The 25,810-nt window shown below is 52.7% G+C and overlaps 1 protein-coding gene across 1 annotated transcript in view; it reads right to left on the bottom strand.

Moving 5' to 3' along the window:
* Positions 1–2,096: 2,096 nt before the first annotated feature.
* Positions 2,097–25,810, bottom strand: part of Pgm1 (phosphoglucomutase 1) — a 48,741-nt gene continuing 25,027 nt past the window's right edge. Inside the window, exons 4-11 of the mRNA XM_004841523.4 lie at positions 25,054–25,179; positions 23,105–23,295; positions 21,785–21,939; positions 19,537–19,652; positions 8,252–8,387; positions 6,436–6,619; positions 5,055–5,189; positions 2,097–2,618 (exon numbers count right to left, since the gene is read on the bottom strand). Of these exons, the coding sequence (XP_004841580.2) occupies positions 2,529–2,618; positions 5,055–5,189; positions 6,436–6,619; positions 8,252–8,387; positions 19,537–19,652; positions 21,785–21,939; positions 23,105–23,295; positions 25,054–25,179 (1,133 nt within the window). The 3' untranslated portion in view covers positions 2,097–2,528. The remainder of the gene's footprint in view (positions 2,619–5,054; positions 5,190–6,435; positions 6,620–8,251; positions 8,388–19,536; positions 19,653–21,784; positions 21,940–23,104; positions 23,296–25,053; positions 25,180–25,810) is intronic.

Raw genomic sequence — 25,810 nt, 5'->3', positions numbered from 1 at the left:
ACGGTCCCAGCCAGATCCCTCCCTGCCCCACTGGTGCCTGCAGGCTCTTTGTGCAGCACAGCAGCAACTAATCGGACAAGACCCCAGCGCCCTCGGGGTGAGGGGTGGTCAGCTTCTCCTTTGTCATGCCACATGACTCTCCTGACAGCAGGAAACAGCCGGGCACAGGGCGCTTCTGATGCTGGAGAAAGGGAGTGCTGAGGGGAGCTGGGCAGCCTGGGCGGTGACTCCCAGGAGTCCTGCAGGGGAGGGGCAGCTCACCCCCACCCCGCGTCACCGCTGCCCTTTTACCGCTGCCCGCTGACCCTCACTGCCGCCCGCCGCCTGGGGAGCTGCAGGGGCTGAGGTCCAGTCCCAGACGAGCTCCTGCAGGGCGGGCAGACAGGTGGACGCGAGCCTGCTCCAGAGACCCTGACGGCCCTTCTCTGTGGTGACACGCCTGCTTCTGGACAGTCCCGCTCCACAGGAGGAACCAAGAGGAGCCTGAGCCTCTGGACCCTTGCTTCCTGCCCTGCAGCAGCAAGTAATTCTCCTTACTGAAGAAAGGGAACCAACCCCCTTTTGTATTCCATAGACCTCTTCCTCAGCTGCACCCCCAATTAATTTTTGTAGCAATGGGAGATAAAATTTAAAAATAAAAAACATTTTTTGGAGATGAGGCCCTGTTATGTTGGCCAAGCTGGCCCCAAACTTCTGGGCTCAAGACACCCTCCTGCCTCAGCCTCCCCCCAGCTGAGACTACAGGCAGCGCCATCATGACGTCCCTCTCCCTGGGTGCTTTCTCAGCCCCTACAGCTTCATGAATGAGTTCCTGGAGAGCCTCCACCCGGTCATCTGTCCCTGGTAAAACTAGGACAGTTGTCCCCCGGTTAGAGGCACCAGCAACAACAAGCGCTCCGCCGAGAGCCTGGCGGCTGCGTTCACCCAGTGAAGTTCTGGAGGAGGACTGAGATCCTGAGAGCCCCAGGGCAGCAGGAGGAAGGGGAAGTGCACGGTGCGAAGGGACGCGACACAGCCACCAAGGAGGGGATAGGGCCGTGGGGCAGCGGAAGGAGGCAGCTCCCAGACCAGAAGCCACAGGCTCCAGTCGGCTGCTGAGGAAACTTGGGAGATGCCAGGAGCCAGCAGGGCTGGGCCCCGGTGGGGGCACCGTGGCTGGGCCAGAGAAGGAGGGTGGCAGGGCCTGGGCACAGGTCCTGGTGGAGCACAGGAGCAGCTGCGGGCCGGTGACCTCTGCTTTCCAGAGTGGGATGGCGCAAGTGTCAGGGAAGGGGATGTAGAAGCTTCAGAGTCAGCCCCCTGACCCCGTCTCCTCCCTGGCCCCTCGCATGGACAGGGCAGCAGGACAACCGCGCCAGGCTGACTGCCATGCCTGACACACACAGGCCCTCAACAGGTGACACGTGACCTTGGCACCGCTGCCCCCTCTGCAGGGAGGCGCTCAGAAGCCCAAGCGGATGGGGAAGCTCGGGGCTGCCCTTCCCCAGGGGCGGGACCTGGGCAGGCCAGTGAGGGGCGTCATCTCCAAGGGCTGGAGGCCCCTTCTTAGCACCACCAGGAGCACTGGGCTGCAGGTGGACAGCACCACGCCCATCCTCACTGCCAGAAAGTGGGGGTGTCCTCACCCTGTCTTACAGAAGGGACCGGCCCCAGGGCCCCTCTCAGTCTGTGGTCTGAACGCCCAGGCGCACCTGTGCACAGGACACAAGTGCCCTGAGAAGAGTGAGACGCCAGGGCTGGGGATTCCCGCCCGGAGACCGGAGACGCGGCTCTCGGGCCCACCGCTCTGCTCCTGCCCGCCGGCAGGCCAGGCATCCTGCACAGCAAGACCTTCCGAAGACCCCCTTCCCCCCGCTCCAGCTAACCGTGTCCAGCTGACGGTGAACAGCAGGAGGGCCCAGGGCTCCGCTGACCCTGCTCCGACTCTGAGTTCTGGTTCCCGAATCGAAGGGCTTTCAATCCCACACACAGACGGTCTCATTTTCTAGCTCGGACACTGGAACAAACACAACACCCATGGATTCTGAGACAAGCAAACAAAATCTGCTTCTCCCTGAAATCCTTCTTTGTATTAAGAAAAAAGAAAAGGAGCATGGTCGCAGTAGCTTCTCCTGCTTTATTACCCCAGAACACCTGTGCAAATGGGGCCTGTGGAGAACAAGGCAGAAATCTGAAACAAGTACGTCTCGCTCGGAGGAAAACAGGGGAGGAGGCGCCGGAATCGCTGCTCTGGGGCCGTGGGTAGGCAGTGGGCAGGGCAGCGGGGTCACCGGGCTGACCCCTGCCTCCTCCTGACACTGCGGCGGACGCAGGAGCAGGAGCCCAGAACGGGAAGTGGCACAGGAACAAGCACCGTCTCTCGCACCGTCCTGAGGGCATCTTGAGGGGCAGGGCCTGGCAGATGGGGACCAACAACTGGGACGCGGAGAAATCAGATCCCGGGGAGCCCGGCAGTCCGCTTGGCTGGCGTCCTCACTCTCATGGGGGGAGGAGGGGGCCTGGCGGGGTGTGCAGCAGCTGCCTGTCGCCTAGGTGATGACAGTGGGCTCCGTGCGGCCCGTCCTCTCCCTCAGCCCAGACACCTTGAGAGCAATGGTGATCAGCGGGGCCAGCATGACCTGCAGGACACGGAGAGGGAGCTCAGCACCGCCACCTCTGTGGCCTCCCTCGGGCCCCAAGTCCCAGGGTCTGCTTACTCAGCGCCCAGAGGTCGCTCGAAATGCAGAGGAGAAATCTGCTGCTTCAATAAAGAATTTTAAATCTTTTGCAAATGGAGCGGGGAGGGGACTGGGATGGAAAGAGAATGGAGATGTGGTGTGCACGGGACCAACTCCCCCAGGAGCGCGATGGTTACAACCACAAACAGGCACTCGAAAGATGAAAATTCTAAAGAGTTTGAAATGGAAACACCTATGGAGCTGGTAGTTTCACTGCTTTCACTTTACAGACGAGGAGAGAGACCCAAGGGCAGGAGCAGGGCCCTTCCGCTGTTGCTTGCCCTGGCCTGGGCCCTTGGTGCCACGCTCTCCTGGGGGCTTTGGTTCTTTCTCTCTGCCCTGCGCTGAGCTTTTGTCTTGAGGGTAAAAAGAGAACTAAACAGTTTCCCGTTTCCTCCTCTGCTACCCCAAGGGCTGGTATGCAGACCCCATGGCCTCAATGTACACTGTAGGGGAGCCCAGACTATGGTAGCCCAAGCCTGGCTGCTGGGAAGGTGGGAGAGCAAAGCATTCTCCTGCCTCCGTTTGTAAGGAAAGCCACTTTCCCACTTACAGGAAGCATCTATTGTCAGAGATGTGGAAAATGGAATGGTAGTTGGCAGGGATCCAGGAGGGGGAAATGGAGCATATTGCTCAAGGGTTATCAAGTTTCAGTTTAGTTTGTTTCTTGGCGTCTTACTATGAGGCCCCAGCTGGCCTCAGACTCCTGATCCTCCTGCCTCAGCCTCCCAAGTAGCTGGAATTACAGGTGTGGACAACCACGCCTGGTTTTAAGTTTCAGTCTTACAAAATGAAAAAGTTCTGAAGATCTCTTGAACAGTGTAAATACACACAGTTACACTTACCATGGATGAGATGGTAAAATTTTTTAATTCTAAGAGCTTCTCTTTTAGTGTTAAACCCCTGTGCCTGGCACCATGTTTAAGCTTTTTACAGGGATGGTTTCCCTCCGTCCCTGGAATTCTAGGACGTTATTATCCTGCCATCTTGGAAACAAGGAAGCCAAGACTCATAAAAATAAGATGACTTAGCCAGAGACACACGGTTATTAAGTGGCAGGAACAGGATTTAAAGTAAGAGCTCTCTAATCACAAACCTAGGCTCAGATCCACCATGTCAAATAAAATTCCAAATGAATTTTATAGGATTTTAAATAGGTATTGGAAGGCCGGGGATTTAGCTCAGTGGTTTTGCTGCCTGCTGCACAAGTGCAAGGACCCGAGTTTGATCCCCGGTACCAAAAAAAAAAAAAAAAAAAAAAATGTGTTGGAAGAAAAAATGACTTTGTGTAAAAATAGCATGGCTGTCGACTTTAATTTTTAATAAAAACTTTATATTTAAGGTATAAAACCTGGTGCTCTGAAATACAGGCACACAGCAAACCGATCCACAACAGTCAAGCTAAGGAGCACGTCAGCCTCCCCCTCAGAGTCGGCTGTGTTTGACGCTGGCCATTGATGCTCTTCTCTCAGGAGCCGAGCGTGTGGCACGGTTAGTGATGGGCACTGCGTGGTCCCTTGGATCTCAAGGACTCCTGCAGCCCAGCCGGCCCCAGCTCGTGGCTCCCTCTGCTCCATGTCTATGGCTTCCACATATAAAGGACACCATGCAGAAGGCATCTTGCTATGCCTGGCTGTTTCACTGAGCAGAAGGTTCGCCCTCTTGTCACAACAGTGGGCCTTCCTTCCTTGTTAGGATGGCATCACTTCTCATGATCTGGCTGTGATTATATATGTCTGACCCACCCTCCGTGATGGGCACTCAGGTTGGCTCCCCATCTTTCCTACTGAGAACAGTGCCACCAGGGGCGTGGAGGCACAGGTGTCTAGGGGCTGGGCTCAGTCCCTCTGGTAAACATCAGGCCAGGGCTCGCTGGATCCCGTGGCAGTTCTGTTTCTCACTGACGAGGAAACTGCTGCTGCCCCACCTAGAAGCAGTGTGTGCTCTGCCAGTGCGGAGCCACCATGGGCAGCAGCACAGGATTGTGACAGGAGGGACAGCAGATGGGGGGGATTCGAAGACCAGGTGCCCTGAATCTACCGTTCACTAGCATGCAACTCCAAGGACTCTCTGTGCCTCAGTTTCCCGGTCTGGAGCAGGGAGAATATGTGATTGAACACCTCCCTCATGTGAGAATCATGGGTGCACATTACAGTAGCACGGGGCTGGTCACACAGTGCTCAGACCACGTGGATGCTGACGGTGGTGGCAGAGGCGGTGACAACTGTTAGAACCTACGTCTGCCAGTGTGACATGCTGCAAGGGACAGAGGGCAGCAGAGGGGCCTGGTGGACCCTGAGAAAGACCCCTCGCTCCTGCCCTCCGTTGCAGCGTCACCTGAGGGTCCTGGTAGATCTTTGAGATGTCCTTCTCGTAGCTGTCGATGTACAGGCGGATGGTGGCCCCCGCACTCCCAGTGCCGCTCAGCCGGAAGATGATGCGGGAGCCGTCTGCAAAGAGAAGCCTCAAGCCCTGTGGAAGACAGCAGAGGGTTTTCCTGCTGCGTGCTGGAAGGGAGGGATGCTTGGCAGCTATAAGAGGCCCAAGGGGGACCTCGCTTCCTCTGTACTTGTCAATGGGAGGACTTGACCCTGGAATACAGCAACTGGGCCTCATGAGTCTGCTGCGGCGATTGGCCCAGCTGACTCCAGGACGAGGGGGGAGACCGGCCTAGGGAAGCCGGGGGACACAGCACCTCCATCCCTGCTCCCCAGGACCCATGGGCCACCATCCCTGTGTGAAGCTAGCTCAGTAAGCAAGTAAAGCTGCCAGATGCAGATGTGACGGCCAGCTCAGGAGGGGACACAGGCAGGGCAAGGAGACAGAGCAGCAGAGGTCCAGGCGGTGTGGGGAAGGGCGAAGCAAGACTCCTCACCTGCAGGAGGCCCTGAACCCAGATGCAGGGCCCATGGCGCCACCGGCCGATGCCCAGCATATCAACGCGGCCCATGCAGGCTGGGCTGCCTCCCTCATTGCCCCTTCTGATTCCCAGAGTCGAGCCCACTCTGTGACAGGCCAAGGTGACCTGGGGCTGAGTGCTGGTGACCACCCTGCTGCCCTTGGTACCCAGCACACAGCGAAGGACCCCTGGTCGTCCCAGCCCCTGGGCTGGTCCAGGTTCTCAGGATGGAATCCTGAGTGCAGCATGCCACTGAGTCCACTGGGTTGCAGATATGAGCAGTCAACATTTCTAAGTCCAGAATGGCCTTTTATTTTTAAACAGAGTCTTAATATGTAGTTTGGGCTGGGCTTAAACTGTGGTACAGGCTGGCCTCCAACTTGTATCGATCCTCCTGCCTCGGCCTTAGGGGTGCTGTGATTACAGGTGTGCACCTCCACACTGGGCTAAGGATTGCCTTATTTAAACTCTTATTCAGAATCTAAGCACGTGAAAGAAACGTGTGTGACAGCACCACTCACATGGAGCCTTCTCGGCAGCCTGGAGGGGAAGAGGGAAGCTATATCTAAGTCCACACACAGCTCTCCTGTTTGGATTCCCGGCTCCCTTGGGGTGTGAGTGTGCTCTGGGGTGTAGGCAAGGACCCAGAAAGAGGGCAGGGGACCGCACCATGCCAGGGCACATACCACTCCCCACAGGTGCGGGTGAGAAGCCCCCAAGAGGCGGCAGAGACAGCTTCCAGGAAAGGGGCACAGGGGGGACACGCCCCAGGCTCTGGCGGTGGTGCCTGGGGCCTCTCCCACGCACATCTGTTCCTACCTGATTCTTGGAAACGCTTCCGTCCACCGGGTCGCTGTACTCAAAGTTGTCCGCTTTCTCCACCGTGTAGACTTTGTCGTTGGCCGAGAACTGCTTCCCCACAAAGGAGCGGTCCAGCATCAGGGCCTCCAGGTCCTGCATCATCTTGCTCGCCGCCTCTGCATCCACCTCCTCGTAGTCGTACCTGGAAGTCGTAGAGGTGGCCCCGTCTTGACACCAGCTTGGCCTTTCCCCGGGGTCACCGGGGCAGAGGCAGTGGGGGGCCTGGGGAAGGGGCGAAGTCCTCCGAATGAGCCGAACTGCGGCTTCTCCACAGAACAAAACCCTCAGAGGCTCAGCAGCGCTCGAGGACACTGTCTAGGGTGGGGTCACCACAGCCCGAGGAGTGGAGCGGTGACCATCAGAACTCCGTCCCCACCAGGCCCAGCCCAAGATGCCATCTTCCCTTCAGTGGTGGTGGACTCTGGTCCCAAGGCCCTGGGGTCACCCTGGCCACAGAGCGTGGTGGACCATGGAGAAAACCAACAGTGAAATCCAGGGCCATGATTGTACCTTCGAGACTTGTTCTCGTCTGCTTTCTTAGCAGGTTAAGGGGTTAGTTATAGTGGTTTATTAACTATGGGATGCATTTTAAAAAATTATCTAAATCCCATCACTCTGGGAAACTGAGACAGGAGGATCACAAGTTCGAGCACAGCCTGGGCAACTTAGTGAAACCCAGACTCAAAATAAAAAATAAAATAAAACAAAACAAAAATGGCTGGGGATGGAGCTCAGAGCGAAGGCCCTGGGTTCAATTCCCAATACCACAACAACAATTAAAAAACTAGTCCAGCCGGGGATGTAGCTCAGTGGCGCCATGCCTGCCTGGCAAGCGCAAGGTCCTAAGTTCGATGCCCAGTACCAAAAACAAAACAAAACTAGTCTAACTCATCCATTTCAAAGGAAAATCAACTGAAATCCAGAAAAATTATATCCACGCACTTCTTACAGATGCATACTAATATCCTTTTTCTTATCTCCTTTTCATAACTGGAATACTGAGGTCCAAGAAAATATTTGCACTGATTGGGAGAATAGCAAATTGGAATTAGTAGAAACACTGCTAGTAAAAAAAAAAAAAATCTATGGTGCCAGGGATGGAACCCAGGGCCTTGGGCAAGCTAAGCACATTCTCTACCACTGGGGTACACCCCAGGGCCCCAGGACCCTAAAATTCAGAGCTTCTTAAACATGGAGGAACACACGGTAGAGAAGGTTACTAAGTGTTCAAACACCGTGTTCACTGTGGAGTCCTCAGTACCTGGGGGGAAGTAGGTAAATATTTGAGGAATCAATGAATGGAGTATTGATAAGTACCTGGCCTTTGGGTGCCTGTTTTACGTAGTTAGTGCTCCAGCACTCACAAAACACTCTCAGATCCCTATTTCATTTAAACCTCTCAATACTGGACCATTATTTTCATTTCTACAGTTGAGAAAAACAGCATGAAGAGAGGTTTGATGATTTGCCAATTTACTAATTTGCCAATTTAGTAAGGGGCAGAAATAAAATTCAAAGCCATTTTTTCTGAATTCAGATCCAATACTTTATCACTTCCACCCAGTGGGTGCAGTTAAACATGTTTAAAAGCATTTCTTCCCTTGGTTACGTTGGGTAAATCTTTAGTCTCGATGGCTGACATCAAAGCCGGCTTCAACTCTGCCCTCACTGAATTATTTCTGAAGTCCGCAGTCGGCACAAGCTGGGTGAGCGGAGTCGCAGGAAAAAGGCTGTGGGGACCCTCTCTGCCCACCCTGGCAGGCCCAGCACCTACCTGGTGAAGAAGTTGCGGCCGTGCTTCTGCCAGTGACCCTTGAGAATGTCCTCCACGCTCTGCTTGCGGGCGGCCAGGATGGACAGCCAGGCGAGGACGGCCCACAGCCCGTCTTTCTCCCGGATGTGGTCGGAACCTGCGGGCACAGCGAGCACCCTGAGAAGCACGGCTTCTCCCTGGTGGACTGAGTCCCACAGGCAGCCTCTGCGGAGCAGTGCTGGTCAGAAAGCCCTGCTTCCCAGAGAGTCGGAGATGCAAATGCCAATAAAAATGTCAGTAGGACAACGGGCCACACCTCGAGATACCAATTATGAAGTACTGGTGTGTGAAAAACTAACAAACCTTAAACAGACAGCAGAAAAACACAGCCATTTTAAATTTTCAGTAACTAAAATAGCCTGGCAGCTTCAGGGAACAAACCCAAGCACAGAAGAGACCTGAGGTAGGGGGAGGGCTCACTCAAGGACGCAGGGAAAGGGTGGACTAATGTTTAGATAGTGTTTGGATAACCAGCTTAACCGTCTGGAAAAATGTCAGTTTTCCTCCCTACCAAAAAACCACACCAAAGAGAAATTCAAAGGAATCAAACATTTAAATATGAAGAGAGCAAACCTTTAAATACTATATGACATAAAAATATTTCTTGTATCTGGGGAGTGATAAATATATGCAAATTCACTGTCCATAAAATGAAAGAACTGATGTATTAATGTAAAATCTCCATATCTGTACAGCAATATTACTTCAGATAAAATTAAAAGACCACTGACATACTTTTAGCTCCAGCACATTCACAATTCTAAGGCAGATGTTTAATATACTCAATTAAGGAAAATTTCACATGTTTTAATAAGAGAAAAGCAAAACCTCAATAGGAAAACTGGTCAAGGGTGTAACAAAGCAATTCACCAAAAATTAAGTACAGGCAGTGAATTAACATAATAGAAAGCTGCAATTATTTTTAAGAAGACAAATTAAAGTTAAAACCACAGTGAGACGCTGCTGCTTGCTTGACAAATAGCCACAGATTTTAAAATTGTAAAACCTAGTACCAGAGATTTCTTAGGGAGAAGGGCCTCCAACTCGATGTGGCTGGGAGTGTGTACCAACAGGAGTGTGTATGGGCAGGAGTGTGTACCGGCAGGAGTGTGTACGGGCAGGAGTGTGTACGGCCAGGAGTGTGTACGGGCAGGAGTGTGTACCGACAGGAGTGTGTACGGCCAGGAGTGTGTACGGGCAGGAGTGTGTATGGGCAGGAGTGTGTACCGACAGGAGTGTGTACGGGCAGGAGTGTGTACAGCCAGGAGTGTGTACGGCCAGGAGTGTGTACGGGCAGGAGTGTGTACGGCCAGGAGTGTGTACGGGCAGGAGTGTGTACCGACAGGAGTGTGTACGGGCAGGAGTGTGTACGGGCAGGAGTGTGTACGACCAGGAGTGTGTAGGGCCAGGAGTGTGTACAGCAGAAATCCTTCTGGAAAACAACTTGCCCAAAAGTGCCAAAGCCTTGAAAGTAAGCCTACTGATGTAGCCAGCAACTCCCCCTCTGGGACACTTTCCTCTGGCCAAACAAACTGTGACACACACACGTGCATCTTGCTAAGACCTTCACCAGAACTAGGAAATTGCCACTTCTGGATGTGCTGACATGCATGGCCTTTTCCAAGAGCCCGATGGGGACAGAACTCTCATTCTCAGCCTGTACTTCTTACTCTAAGAACGAAAGAAGACTGTCTTGAACTGTTTTCTGACTTCTAGACAGGACTCCACAATCCCTCTGTAATCGTGCGTGCATACTGCTTTATCTGGAATACTGCAGGTGTCTTCTTGCCCAGTGGATCTTATTCTTCCTAGGGCTGTCAGAGCTTCCAGCACCATGCTGCCCACACAGCAGGCTCGTGGTCTCTTTCCTCCTCCTCATCCTTTTAGACCCAGCTCAAATGTCCCCTCAGAGGCAGTACCCAGCTCCACGAGGCAGGCAGGAACTCCTGTCTTTTCCTGCACACAGTGTCTGCGGCGGTGCCATCTTCCTTCAGCCCATCATTGTTTTCCCCACTGCACGTCTTAGAGGCATCTGTCATTCACCTTTGTAACAGTCTGAGGACTGGCAATGCTGTGGAATGCAGCAGGTAACTAACTGTGCATGCATGAATGAATCAAATTATTAGTTCACCTACTCCAACATTTTCTCCCCATTTTTGATTTATAAGAATATAGCATTTGTTCTTTCACAAATTATTCTCTACAATGTGATACAATTCTTAGAATTGACAGGCCTCAAAACTGGATGCTGGTAAAACTAGAGAGTAGGCCTATTTTTAGTGCTATATATAACACATTACGGAATGCTTACTCAATTTTATTAATCTACAGATTTTTATTGGCCTTTACTGCTATTTTATTTTATTTTTTATTTTTTGGTACTGGGGATCGAACTCAGGACCTTGTTTTACTGCTATTTTAAAGAACAAAAAGTTAGTTGATATGTTTTGCCAACAGTTCATCCTGAAGAGCAGATTTCTAGCCACCTCCCCAGTATATTGGGGATTCACAGCACAAGTGTACAGATTGGAATTATTTGTCTGTGCTCCACTGGAATTGTCTTACTTTGAAATTTTTTACTAATTTATTAAAATTGCACATTGTTTTGTTAGCCAGGCTTGGCCTAGCCTGTAATCCCAGGTACTAGGAAGGCTGAAGCAGGAGGATCGTAATTTAGAAGCCAGCCTGGACAATTTAACAAGACCCTGTCTCAAAATAAAATTAAAAGATGGGCTGGGGATTTAGCTCAGTGTTGCCACTGCCTGCCTGGAAAGCACAAGGTCCTGAGTTCAACCCCCAGTCCCAAAATAAATAAATAAATACATAAACAAACAAAATTAAATTAAAAGAGTTGGCACACAGCTAAGTGGCACAGCACTGCTGAGCAGGTGTTGCCACCCTGAAGTCAATTCCCATACTGCCCCCAAACTTTTTTCTATTTTCTTTTTTTTACCAGACTGAAAGCATGAAGGTAATGTTTCCACCCTAAGTAAGGGACTTGGTTTTTTCTTTTATGCAGAAATGAAAATAAAATCTAAAAATCACGCCCAACTCAGACAAGTTACTTGGAGACAATTACATCACACATCTAATGTTATGTGAGGTGTGACTGAAAATAAAGTGAATATTTAAATCAAAAAGAATTTTTTACAGTAAAGACACATTGCCACTAAGCCTCTTGCTTAAAACACACTTATCCCACCCTCCTTGCCAGTCCCTTTTTTCTTTGCTCCCCGTCATGGTTTAGATCTGTAATGACCCCCGAAAGCCTTATGTGTTCAGATGTTGGGCTCAGGGAAGGAGAGTGGGTCATGGGGACACAGAGCTGAATGTGCTGTTATGAGGTGGGGCCTGCTCAAAAGACGAGGGTCACTGGGAGTACACCCTTCTAGGTCGTACTCCCTCCCCTGCTCTTCCCTTCTCTCTGCTTCCTTACTGCCATGAGTTGAGCATCTTTTCCTTTGCCAGGCCCTTCCACCATGCTATTTCTGCCTTGGAGCCAGCCAACCATGCACTGAAACCATGGGCCAAAAGAAACCTCTCCCCTCTTTAAGTTTCAGGCATTGAGTATTTCGTTTCAGTAATGAGAACATGACCAAGACAGAAATGGTGTCAGGAGTAGGGCTGTTAACTGTGACTCTACCTGACCATGTAGTTTAGAACCCTTTGGAACTTACTTGAGGGCGGAGTCTGAAAAGGTTTGGAGATGCCAGCTAGAGAAACTATAGCATGCTATAAGCTGAGTTTGATGGGAGATTCTGGTCAGAGCTCAGAAGACCAGAAGGTGATAGGAATGCAGACAGTAAAGGCCATGCTCAGGAAGCTTCAGTTAGTATATGTGCTGCTGAAGCAAGCACAGGAGGCTTCAATTAGGAACAAGAACTCCATTGGTAGTTGGACTTGAGGCCATGCATGTGTGTTATGTTCTGGCAGAAAATTTGTCTACATTTTGCTCATGTCTTGAAACTCTGCAGGAAACTAAGATTAAGGGTGATGGGTGAATTAATCTTCCAGAGGAAATATCAGTGAAACCTAACATTCAGGCTGTGGCATATGTATTGCTGACTTCTTTTAGGCAGATTTACAGTTTTATCAGGTCCAAAAAGCAGAGTTGTTTATTTTGAAAAATTTTGCTGCTGGCTGGAAAGGAAGCAGTTGTAAAGTTGGAGGCAAGAAGAGCTTGGTTGCTGAAAAGATTAGCATTAAAAATAAGCCAAATACTTTGCATCAGGATAATAGGAAAGGTGCCTTGAGGGCATCTCAGGAATCATCAAGACCCTACCCTTTGCAGGTTCAAGGGTAAAAACTGTAATGCTTTCATTTGAAAAGTAAGCCCCTGGGCCTCCTCTTCAAGAAGGGCAACCTAGGGAATTAGTTCCCTGAGATTTATTTCACAGCACTCAGAGGCTACTTCAGCCATGGTCCAAGGGGGCCTCCCTACTATTCCAGCTGATGGCGGACCTTGGCATCATTCACATGGTGCTGGTTTTTTGAGCATGAGAAATATAAGGGTTGTGGGGTCATGGAAGTTCCTACCCAGATTCCAGAGAACAGCTTGGAAGGCTAGGCAGTATGTCCCTGGGAAGGCAGTGTGCAAAGCTGTGAGAGTGAAGCTGTAAGTCCAGTGGAGACCTGAGGAAGTTGGAGATGCCAGGAACAGGGAACGTCTGCTGAAGAAAGGTGCAGTGAGCAGAGCCACCCAGGAGAGAAGCCATGAGGGCTGCAGCCAGCAATGGTGCAGAGACAGGGCCACCCACACCCTTTGGAGCACACATCTTACCTAGGCCCAGGACAGAGCTATGGGACTTAATGTCTGACCTACTGGGTTTCGGTCTTACTTTGTCCCATTCCTTTCTATGCCCCTATTTCTCCCTTTTGGAATGGGAATATTTACCCTGTCTCATTATTTATTAGATGTGTTTGACTTTCTTTTTTGAGTTTTACATGGGTTCACAGCTAAGAGTTTGCCTTGAGTCTCAGAGGAGTCTTTGGAATTGGATGTTTCTGCACTGCTGAAACCATTAAAACTTAGGTGACAGAGATGAACTAAATGAGAGGGACATGAGTCCTTTGGGGGCCAGGGGTAGAATGTTCTAGTTTGTATCAAAAATGTTCCCAAACAGCTCATATTTTGGGATGGTGATTGGAACATAGGGTGCTGTACTCATCAGTGGGTTCATTCATGGGAGGATTCATAACTGAATGTGCAGTTAGAAGGGAGCCCTGGGTGGAGGTGGTTGCTGCGCTGTGGCCTGGAGGAGTGTATTCCTCTCCCCAGCTCCCCCCTCTCTCTGCTTCCTGGTCACCATGACAGGAGGAGCTTGTCATTCATCACGCCAGACAGCCTTGGAGCCAGTCAGCCGTGACTAACACTGTGCCAAAGTGAGCCCCTCTTCCCTTATGTGGGTGTTGGGTCCCAGAGATGGGAAAGTGACCAAGGGACTGGTGTATGTTTGCAATACATAATATTTACATTAATCTTGGGGTATCGGTACGTACATACTCGTGTCTCATAACTTGATCACCTAGAAAATGCTTCATACTCACGGAACAGAAAGCCTGAATTTGAGGCTGTGTTACCTGTAAACTGTTTAATTTGGCCACTTAACTTCTCCAAGCCTCTTTTCTGAGTTCTATCACCTGCAAAATGGGAATAATGCTAACCTAGCACACGACTGCAAAAATCTACTGCAACAAAGCAAGTGGAAGTATTTTGTAAACTGCTAAGTACTACAGACATACATAATACTACTATGAATAAAGACAAATTTTTTTTGATTTTTAGAGAAAAGTAACATGTTCTTTGTGCATCTTGAGGAAGAAAATGGAAGCACATAATCCGACATGCGTTTCCCTCTGGGCAGTGGGAACAGTTTTCCTCCTCTGATGAGCATGCACAACTCCTATCATTGCATTTTGCCTTTTAGGGTGAACACTGCCAGCCACATTGGCTCCAGTGGGGATGAAGGTGGTGCTCACTTGGCCATGGACTCTTCGTTCTTGCTCCAGCTCAGGGCCGATGGCACCAGGGATGCTGTCTCCTCAGCACCTTTGCACACCTGTCCCTCCACTTCAGCCTGGTCAGAGCCTCATGATCCACACAACCCTGCTCAGTCAGGGCATGCTCCAGGCCTTGGCCAAGAAAAATGTCAAGCCCTGCAGAGCGAGCCAGGGCTAACGGTTCAGGGATTAGGTTGCAAGCAGCAGCATGGGCAGCACTACCTGGGCCTCGTCTGCCCTCGGGGTCTGCCAAGGTCTGCCTGCTGTCTCTCCATCTCTACCTCTCCTCCACAACCCTGAATGTGCTGTCCTCTCTGCCACTCACCAGGCCAAGCGCTCCTGTGACTGCTTCAACTCAGCCCTGCCTGGGATGCCAGCCTCAAACCCCTGTACTCTCTGCACCCTAAACCTCATGCCATGCCCGGCGGCTCCTGGTCCTCAGAGAGGGGCTGCCCCAGAACGTCCACTGCTCTGCCTGCCTTCCACCACCCAGCCTCAGCCTCAGGACCCCAGGGTCTGCACCCAGTGCCCCCTGTGACACCCTGGAAACAAGCTTCCTTCCCATGGGCACCCAGGAGCGGGGAGGAAGCGCCTGCCGGGCAGGAACCCTGACACTGCACAAGACACATGGGCACCGGGCCAGCAGGTTCCCAGGCCCAAGACCAGCAAGACCCATCCCTGCCTCACAACAGGAGATGACGGGTGGGGACTGGTTTAATGGAGTTAGCTGTATTTAGGGTTAGCTGTATTTAGCTCTACTGGGGTGTCCTGCTGGGGGATCTGCAGACTTGGGGTGATCGTCCTGGGAGCTGAGCCTGCAGGGAAAGTGTCTGCAGCTATGAGAGCCAGAATGGGCAGTTATCCAGACAGAAAATCTGACCCCTGCACCCCAGACGCAGGGTGGGCAGCCCGACCACAGAGCTTGCACACACTGGAGCATCACTGCCTTTATCTCACCAAGGTGGCACTTCCTGGCCTAGACAGAAAATCTCGCAGCCCTCCAAGGGGACATCTTCCTCATTGCTCTGGCTGCCCAGAGCCAGACCTGGCCTCCGGGGCACAGTGGACACTTAAGAAGCACTTGAGGAATGAACTGATGCAAAGAGGTACAGACATGGTGGACTTTTCATGGGAAATTAAAATGGAAAGACATTTGCAGAGCACTAAAACATTCTAAAAGCCACCACTCCCTTACGACGCACTGTCACTTTTAAAGATGGACAAGGAAAAAACACTGCTGGCTTCTCCACTGAACAGATCATAGCTTATCAGCGTGTCTCTGAGTTACCAGGCTTGACAGCAAGCTCTTCTCCAGCTGGGCTTCCCATCTTTGTATCCCAAGCTCCTCATTTTCCTGAAGAGTTGCAAAAGTAAAGTAGTGACATTCTGTATTATTCAGCAGCTTCAGTTTCCCCAAAAGCCCATGGTGGGACAGAACTGACACCCTGTCCTTCGCCACTCCGGACAAACATGTGGGTCACTGTCCACAGTCGGGAGCAAAAGCAGCAAGGCCCCGAGAGATCAGCCAAAATGACAGGGCCGTGCTGCCTTGCTCTGCTCCCCACTTGGTTCTCATCACAGAAAACACCACCTGTATCAGGCTGGTGTCTGAGGACAGGTCCCAGCCTGGTGGTCATGCTAATCCCACAAGAAAGCTGCCGCTTCCCCTCCTCGATGGGCCCCGTGCAGCTTGGGGATGTGAGTCACAGGGCGCCTCAGCTTGTTCTCTAGGTGCTGCGCAGTGGTCGCTCTGCCTTGGTGAGCGAACACTGAGCTCCATGTGCCTCTCAGCCAGCAAACTTCCTTCCTTTCCTAGAAGCTCGTTTCTCCCCACGAAGACCCTGGGTGCCTGAACCTGGACTCTGGACAGGGAGTGGGGTTGAATCCTCTCCTTTGACCGGTGAGGCAAGGATTCTCCACGGACACAGTGACCGGTCACTTACAGATACAGCCTCATATGGGAAACCATATCAAATGACTTTTAAAGCTCTTTCTAACAGCAGGAACCTGTTTGTCCAGATGGACGGCGCCAGGGATGAGTGTGCTCGGTCACTCATTCAAGAAGCATTTCCTCAGACCTGTCCCACCCTGGACTCCATGGGACACTCTTGGGATTCAAGAGAGGTTAAGACAGGTGATGGCCCTGTCCTTAGTGAGTTACAGTGAGTGGAGCCAGCAGACAAGCATCAAATCACTTTAAGTAATTATAAAATCACAGCTGCAGCGAGTTCAAGAAAGACCAGGGCAGTGGCGGCTGGAGAACCAGCAGCTGGGCCTTGGCCCACGCGGGAAGGTCAGGGAGCTCTTCTGAGACAGTATCTTTGCTTCCATTTGGAAAAATACAGAAATAAATACTGTGAAAGGGACAGGAGTCCAGTTAAATAGGCTCAGCCGCACACGGTCTCAGCACTGGAGGCCCAGGGCCATGTAGCCTGGGTTGCACAATTTTTTTTTTTTTTGGTATTGGGGATCAAACTCGGGACCTTGTGCTTGCAAAGCAGGCAGCAGAACCACTGAGCTAAATCCCTGGCCCTGGGTTGCACAATTTTAACAATTCTTTTTTTCAAATTGTGAGACAGGGTCTTGGCGAAGTCACTATGTTGTCTGACCTGAGCTTGAATTTGCGATCATCCTGCCTTAGCCTCCCAGAGTGCTGGGATTTCAGGCCTGTGCCGTTACATTCAGCTATGTTTAACAATTTGTTCATCTTTAACAAACTGTTTCTCTTAACAATTTTCCTTTTTTCAAAGGGAGAGAGAGAACGTGTGCATTGGCCTCACAATGCAGTCTCTCTCAGGGTATAAAAGATAGAAGGGAAGATAAGACAGAGCCACGGCAGGCACTAGTCATTTGCTGAACAGGTTAGTAAACAAGATCAGACTTTGACAAGGAACAGTCCAAAGTCTGGCACTTTCATTTAAAGAAATCAATCCCACAAACATAACAGAGAGGAATTTTCTTGACAAATGCTCATGGGTAAAAACATTAAGGGTCAATTAAATCCACAAATAGATGTGGGCTAAAAAGTACTATAAAACGTGCTAAAAGCTGATGAAGGAAGGTATGGTGTCCAGCTCTCTGGAAACACTCACTTCACTTGCTCCTCCCGGCCGGGGTTGCTCTGGGAGGTCAGGGCTCAGCTCAGAGTGTGGCCTTCCGAGAGGAGCAGGGCTGACCTCAGAAGTGTCCAGAACCTGACACTGGGCCTGCAGGCTATGACAAGTGAAGAAAGGACAGGGGAACTAAGGCCGGGCAGCCTGGACACATAGGACCTGAGAGGGCTAAAGGCCACTGTGGAAGCAGAGCAGCCCCTGCTGTCCATTTCCGAGCCTGTCCTCAGCCGGTCACACAGGGGCCTGCCTGGCTCTGGGCACTGGGCCGCCTCACCCAACACCCCACACAGGGGTCTACAGGCCAAGATGTTACCAAACGTACCACCAACAATGACAAAAGAGAAAAACGTGCTGGGCAAAGAAATTCTGGGCAAAGCCATACTGTTAGGATTCCTTCCAGAATGCTCCTGTCAGGTTCCAGAGTGTTCTAGAACCTTCAAATGTTAGTGCCACTGCAAACAACCAAGACAGGGAGGTGCATTCCAAGTTTCCCAATCTTTGTTGACCCCAGGACTTGCTTGTGGAATTAGTATTCCTCCACACACCCACACCCTGGGAAAGCTGGTTCTAGACTTTTCTTCTCTGGGCTCAGTGGTGACACACAGGTCCAGGGGACAGGAAAGCAAAGGCTTAGACATGGCATCTTTATCCATAAGAATGAGTGATGGCAAGCCTGGGCAGGAAAACATTGGGGGGATTTCCCGAGAAGCCCCTGAAGGTTCACTGGGCACTCGCGTAGTGTCGCATGGACTGACATGGCACCATCTACTTGGTGAACTAGAAAAGGTCTGGCTGGGGTCCTGTGTCCTCTGATTAAAGACCCAGAACACGGGGAGATCATCTGCGTCCTTTGTGGACTTTGTTCAAGCCTAATACGTTGCTCTTACTGCCTTCCAGTTCTACCAAGTCAATGAATTGCCAGGAGTGCTGCCACCCTCCCAGTGACACTAGCGCGCTGAGACTCTGTAAATACTTGCCTCAAATCTGCTGGCTCTTACCACTCACCTGGCTCTGGATTTGTAGGAAAGGAAAAGAAATCAGATTTTGTGCTATTTAACTTAGCTTGAATTGCAACTTAGCTGCAAGGCTGAGAGAATGCTCGGTTTTGGTTGTCTGTATTTGCTAGAGGGTGTCTGTGGGATACTTCCAGATGCTGGGCAGAGAGAAGACACAGCCACGTAAGTACCTTCCAGTTTGCCTAGAGACCAGCACGTGGGAAAGGGCCACATGCCTGAATAGACGCTTGGAAAATGCTGGGTGAGGTGGCACATGCTGGCCAGCCCAGCACTCTGGGAGGCCAAGGTAGGAGGACTGCAAGTTCAAGCCCAGGCTGGACAACCTTCTGACTTAACAAGACACTGTCTCAAAGTGAAAAGTTTTTTAAATGGGCTAGGGATGTAGCTCAGTGTGAAAGCCTTGGGTTCAATCCACAGTGCTGCAAAAATAAGTAGTAGTAGTAGTAATAACAACGACAATAATAACAGGAGAGAGATTGATGTGGGTAGGAAGGGGAGACAGGGGGTCACATCAATATTCGGACAGTCCAGAGGCGAGGTTTAAGGTGCTGATTCACCCCAGAGCACACACGCCCTGCAGTGCACACGGACGCCTTACCCACAAGGACTTGTATTTCCTTCCCCGATCACCCACCCACTTAGCTCTCTGCTAACAGCACCTCCATTTCACCTTGAGAAATCAAAGTTCACTGCTCTAGCAAACTTGGGCCTAGGAAAGAGAAAGATTTAATGCTGTGCTAAACCTCTTCTTAAATAAAAAACAAAAACTTGGCTCACGCCTCTGTATTTCTTCCCAGAAATGAAAACATTTATGAAGGTTTCCTTGGCCACCGAAAGAAGAAAAATATGTTTATTGCTCTGTTTAATCCCCACAGACTCAATGGCTCTTCTGCCAGGGAGGCCCCCAGCTTCCTGTCTCCTCAGAAAGTAAAACGAGTCCTCCTGGCTCATGTGCCGCTGCTTTTCGAAAGTGTACACCTCATCAGGGTGGTTATAAATAAACTGTTTGGATTTAGGACGCGGCAGCCCCTGCTATTTTGGGGCTATCTCAGCAGTCTCCCTTTTCGCTGGAGGTGGCAGTTGTGGGAAAGAAAATCCAGCCCAGGGTACAACTCACCAGTCCCGAAGCTCTCCTCCCCGCACAGGGACAGTTTGCTGGCATCCATCAAGTTCCCAAAGAACTTCCAGCCCGTCGGGGTCTCATACAAAGCGATCTTTGTAGCGTTCGCCACCCTTCAGAGGCATGAAATCAAAGTCACATCACAACAGGACCGTGACAGAAAAGAATGGCTGTTATTGCAATCAAGGGTCCAATTTAGCAGAGCTCAGAGGTCTGCACAATTCTGAGAGCGGTGGAAAAGCAAGAGAAAATCGGGGCACAATGAGCTATTCTGTGCGCCTTCAGGGGAAGGGGGAGGAGTGGAAGCAGAAAGCACGATTTCAGATGGCAGTCTAGTATTTCAGGAGCAGGGGCAGCAGTAAAATGTGTGGGCTGTTTCGGGGCTGGGTGAGCCCCTTCTTCTGCACAGCCTCACCTACAACCTTCTGTGAAGAGCAAAAGAACGCTGTCGTGACACGCAGTCACACACACGGCGTGTGGACAGGGTCGCATGGCAGTTCTCCTGGGCCACGCCTCTCTCTTCTCCTCAGGAGCCCACAGGCACAGTGCCGGCTGGCTGGGGTCTCCATCCACACAGTGCCACTTGCTCTGGTCTCAGGGCCCGTGTCCTCTTCCCTCCTCTCTAGGCCTCAGGTTACTTAAAGCCTCTGTGTGGGGCCGAGGCTGCAGCTCAGCGGTAGAGCTCAGCTTAGCATGTGCAAGGCCCTGGGTTCCATCCCCAGCACCAAAAGCAAACAACTGAACAATACAAGTGAAACCTTTCACTTTAAAACAATCCCTTCTCCTGTGTACAGGGATAATTACCTGCTAAGTCTCACCCTCGGCGAGTGAGATCTGCCTGCCTCACTCCCAGCAAACCAACTCAGGTTCGGAGTCTAACACTGGAGGAAAACCAAACCAAGAATTTCTAAAACTGACAGCACAGTGAACTCTCCTCTGGGCAGTGAGGTGCTCAGGTGAGCTCTCAGCCTTCCAAATGTCAGGATTAGGCTGCTCCCAGGTGGCCCCAGAGCCTGACGGCTGGCACGGAGCGGCCACAAGCCAGCTCTCAGGCCGGGCGAGGTCCAGAAGCAGCGGCTCTGAGCCAGTGCTGGGGTCTCAGCCTCGCCTGCTGACTCCCCCGACTTAAGTCAGGACTCCTGACGGTCGTGAGATGGGGAACGTACAAAGCACCATCTGCATTGCCAGGCCCTGGAGGTCATTCACCGCTTCCTTGTTAGCACCAGCTCTGCAGCTGGCACAGGTGCGCGGGCAGGGTGGGGCCAAGGCTCCGCTCAGATCCAGGCTCCCGCCCACTCGTCCCTGTGTCCCTTGTCTTCCACTGGGACACAGGGGCTGAAGAGTGCTCACCTCTGGGGCCGGCTGAGAATCGTGACTTAGAACATGCAAAGCATTTGGGTCCAGGATGAGGTCCACCCAGGAAGGGTTACGTGTGAGGCAGACTATGGACACAAGCTGTCCACTCCTCCACATCATGAGCTTTCCATCTCTCTCTCTCTCCCTTCCTTCCTTCCTTTTCTTTCTTTCTCTGTTCTGTCTCTCTCTCTCTCTCTCTGTCTCTCTCTCTCCATTCAGCAAAACTTCCCTGGGTTCCTGACATGTCCTAATGATACTTTCCCCGGCCCTCATTCATTATGTATTACTTTTTGTTTTTCTGCTGTCTCAGATGTGAGCTCCTAAGCCACCTACAGCAAAGGGGTCTTTCACAAATAGACACACATACACGCCAAGCTGAGATCTCAGCTGTTCATCCTCACTGGTTTCTATGCATAAAAACGGAACGCAGTATTTTTTCTCTTTTATCAACTGAGCTTTCCGTTTAGACTTGGGGCAAAGGTAGGGCCACAGTGCTGACAGTGCCCGAGCAGACTGCCCTGTGGAAGGCAAAGGCCCTTCAAGCTCCTCCCGTCCTCGCCACTGCCAGGGGAAGGGGTGCACTCATTCATTCACAGCATCCAATACTCGTTCACTTGCTAAGGGATCTGTGTGCATGTGCGCGTCTTGTGCACTGGGCCCACAATGCCAGGCAGCCTGCAGGGTGCTGAGCCACAGCCCCCTCTCTGCAGAAGCGCAGGGCCCTGCCAGGCAACCTGAGAGGGCATGGAAAGGCTGGGGTGGAAGAAGTGCGGGCGTGAGGCTTCTCGGAGGGGCACCGGGTTCCGAGCCTGCTCCCAGCAGGAAACACCTGGCACGCTGGGCCACGCACGCGAAGGGCTCCGAGGGCCAGGCTGGCCGGGACACGCACCTGTCCAGGGCACCGCTCGTGGGCATGCTGCGCGCAAAGCCACGGACGCCGGTCTGCTGGAAGTACGGAATGCTGAAGATGTTCGCAGCGATGACGGCCACGGAGTCCGAGGGGTTCACGAAGAAGCCGTGCTTGCCCAGGATCATGTTGCGGTCCTGGGGGGACCAGAGGAAGCCCGGTGAGCAGACAACGGCCACCCGGGGCAGAGTCCACAGCTCACGTCATCCACCCCGCTTTAGGCCCGGGTTTCCTTTCTCTGAATCTGCAGGGCACCAGGCCCAAGGCCCCTCCGTGCCCGAGGGCGGACTGTTCTCATGAAGGTGCAAACCCTCTGCTGCCCCGAGCAGCCGCTGCCCGCACCTTTCCCAGAGCAGAGGGGACGCGGGAGGGGGCGGGGCCCCCAGGGAACCACGGAGGATTTCTTGGAGGAAAGGCTCCCACATCCCATCCCCTCATGCGGTGCCGCTCTCTCCGTTTGGCAGGAGCCAGACACGGCCCACACCTGCGGGGAGGACAGGTGGCAAACTGGGTCTGCCGCAAGCCCTGCAATTCCCCGAGTTCTGATACAGGCAAGGGTGTTTTTCAGGGTGCACTGACTTCTAGACTGGAAAAGAATTGCACCAACAGAAATAAGTTTTCCACTTTGAAATGTGTACAGAACCCGACTCTGCTAGAGACCGAGGAGGGCTACAAACCGGACCCAAACACACCTCTTCCTCGCCTTACATGGTCACCACATACACAAAACCATTCGTTCATAGAGATTTTAACTGCAGAGGAAAAATGAAATGTTTCAACAGTCTTCATATGGCCCTCAAATTAGAATTTCATCATTCAGCTAACGTGAATGAATAGGTGCGTGTGTACACACACACACACACACACACACACGTACACATGCATTGTTTCGGTTTGGGTTTTGGAGACAGGTTCTCTCTCTACAATCCAGTCTGGTCTTGAATTCATAGTGACCGTCCTGTCTCAGCTTCCTGAGTGCTGGGATTAGAGGCGTGTACCACCACACGCTTTTCAGGGGTTAAATAATCTGCCAGCTGTTGGTTGAAGACAGAAGGCTGTCCTGCTCGGGAGTCCCAAGGTCGGCCCACAAGGCGCCATCACAGGTCGAACCTGGGACCGAACAGCCCTGCCACTCATGAAGACAAGCACCAGGGCGCTGCGGGGCTCCCACTGTGGTGCAGGGGCCTCTGACAGTGCAGTCCGACCCCTCCAACCCACGGCGGTCACACACCGGGCTCCCAGGGCCTGGCGGAAGCAGCCCTTGCCCACACACCAGCACCCACTGCATGTGCCCATACCCACCCCGTCTCCGTCAAAGGCAGCCCCGAAATCGTGCTCCCCTGACTTCATGGTCTCCACCAGGTCGGCCGCGTAGGTGAGGTTGGGGTCTGGGTGGTGGCCGCCGAAGTCCTCCAGAGGGACGCAGTGCACTGCCGACTCGGCCGGGGCGCCCAGCTCCTCACAGAGGATCTTCCGCACGTACGGCCCCACAACTGCCCAAAGCACAGAGAGCGCGAGAATCAGGGAGTGACGCGGCTCCCCTCCGAGTGGGGGGTGCACAGGCACCGGGCTGGTGGGACGTGGCTCCCCGGGGAGAAGGCGGACAGGCAGGTCTGGACAGAGCCCGGCTCTCGGAGGACAGAGCCGCAAAGGGACGCACTCGAGAGCCTGGGCTTGGGACAGACTCGCCAGTCCGGCCGCACGGTCCTGGGGAAGGCTGAGTCTCTCTGCCTCGGTCTCCCCGTCTGCAGTGAGGGCAATCACAGGGACCACCCAGCAGGGCTGACACAGGGCGGCCTGGTCACAGGTGTGACGGCTGAGGAGAACCCGGCGCGTGCCCGATGAATGCTCCTGTCGTGCTCCACTCCAGGGCACAGACGAGAAGCGGGGGCGCGACTGAGGGTGGCAGACCCAGAGCTCGCTCTTGCCTTCCTCCTCTGTCAAGCTAGACATACAGGCAGGAGGAGCAGCCAGCAGACAAAGGGACACTGGCTGCGCGTTGACAGTGTTGTGCGGAGTCTCCAAGCACACTGGTCTCCACAGCGCTCAGAAGGTCAAGGAAGGCGCCAGGCCGGAAACGCGCCACACAGGGGAAGGGACGGGCAGAAGGTGTCTCCTCTAGGGCCACGTTTCCACAGCTCCTGACACCACAGAAGGGGGTGACAGCGGCAGGGCGGTCAGGACACAGACAGGGAGGCCTCCGAAGGACCTGGAAGGCCCAAGAAGGAAGCTACTTCCTGGCGGCTTCCTCTGCCCGGGGCCCCTCACAGGCCCCATCCCGAGCCGGATCGGGCTTCTCACCCGCAGTGTGACATTTTGCACTTCCACCACAGCCACTGCCCCTGGGGAACAGCCGTGGCTGCCCCTCCTTGAAGGAAACCTTTCTCAATGGCCCTAGTCACACCCCTCTTCCACACCCCACAGAGACACTGGGAAGTCCACCTGGCCTCGCTGCACTGCCCTGCGTCCACAGACACCGCCGTCTGTGAGGGAAGCCACCCTCAGGCGTGCTTGTGAGGGGCTCCGTGGCGGGGAACAAGGAAGGAGACAGGTTCCGGGGTGGGGACTTGAGCACCCAGGGAGGAGCTTCCTTCTCACTGAGATGGCAGCATGACAGGAGGCTAGCAGAGCATCACCACAGGGGCTCAGACATGGACGGAAAGTCTCCTCCAGTCACGCAGGCAAATGTGTGCACACTCAGGGTCTAAAACCCTAAGTTACTACAAAACGGACAGACACACTGGTGCTCAGGAGCTCTTGCGCCCTGCAGGGAGGAAAGCCCAGGTTCTGGCTCAGGGTCTTGCCAGCTGCCCTACTTCCTGTCACACAGTCCCCAGGGTGGAGAGGGGCTACGCATGCTGTTGTCCGTGGACTTCGTCCCAGCTGGCTTCACCCTCCTGTAAGGGAAGGAGCACGCAGGGGCAGTGATCGGGGTGTGGGCCCAGGGGCTGCTGGCCCACAGAAATTCCCAGGGAGAAGGCGGGGCTTCTGAGGGACAGGAGAGGCACACAACCACGGCCTGTACCCAGACCCTGACGTCTCCTGCACACACTGCCCTCCCACTAGCTTGCCCCGAGTGCACCCTGCTGCACGGGTACCTCCATTCTACTTTATCCCTGGTCGCTGCTCCAGAGCGGCTGCCACGCGACTGTTCAGCCATGGAGCTGAGGGGAGAGCTGTGAACACAGCAAGACCCAGGCAGAGAGCAGCTCCTGCCTCTGAGAGGGCCCTGAGGAGAAGCAAGTCCGCACCTCCGTGCATGGCATCTATGCGGATCTTCAGGTGGTTTGGGCCAGACAGCAGCTCCTTCAGTGCACTGAAGTCGAAGATCTTCCTCAGCATGGTGGCATAGTCCTCCACCGAGTCCACGATTTCCACTGCAAGGACAAGCAACACGAAGAAGTGAGGGACCCAGCACGTGCAGAGGCACCGTACTCTCCGACAAGTCTACGGCCATGAACCTGCATTAAAAGGACAGTTACAAGGCAGCTCAAGGGGACAGGACTCTGAGTGACATCTGAATACCAACCATTTCCTCAGAGGCAAATGCTGTTAGTCCCATTCTACAGATGAGGAACCCCAAGGTCTGAAAGGCTGGGAACTTGCTCGCCCCGCCAGAGCATGGGATTTTTCTTGAGGTTGTATAAACACTCCCTTTTGCCACACTGCCGGGCATGGTGGCACACGCCTGTAATCCCAGCACTCAGGAGGCTGAGGCAGGAGGATCACTGAGAGTTTGAGGACAAACTGGGCTACACAGTGAGTTCAGAGACAGCCTGAACTGCATAGTGGGACCCTGTCTCAAAAAAAAGAAAGACAACAGTATAAAGCAGATTTTTAAAAAGCTTTTTTTTTTTAGATAAGACCAGGTTTCACTGTATTGCCTAGGCTGGCCTTGAACTTATGAGTTTAAGGAGTCTTCCTGCATCAGCCTCCCAAGTTAGCGGGACTACAGGTACAAACCATGTCCAGCTCAAAAACAAAATGTCCTTGGGGCTGGGGATTTAG

This window comes from Heterocephalus glaber, unplaced genomic scaffold (assembly GCF_053883595.1).
Source record: "Heterocephalus glaber isolate CG9 unplaced genomic scaffold, H.glaber_assembly_v1.0 deba00001442, whole genome shotgun sequence".
NCBI lineage: Eukaryota > Metazoa > Chordata > Mammalia > Rodentia > Bathyergidae > Heterocephalus > Heterocephalus glaber.
Note: the sequence above shows the minus strand (reverse complement) of the source record. Positions and strands in the feature narration are given on the sequence as shown.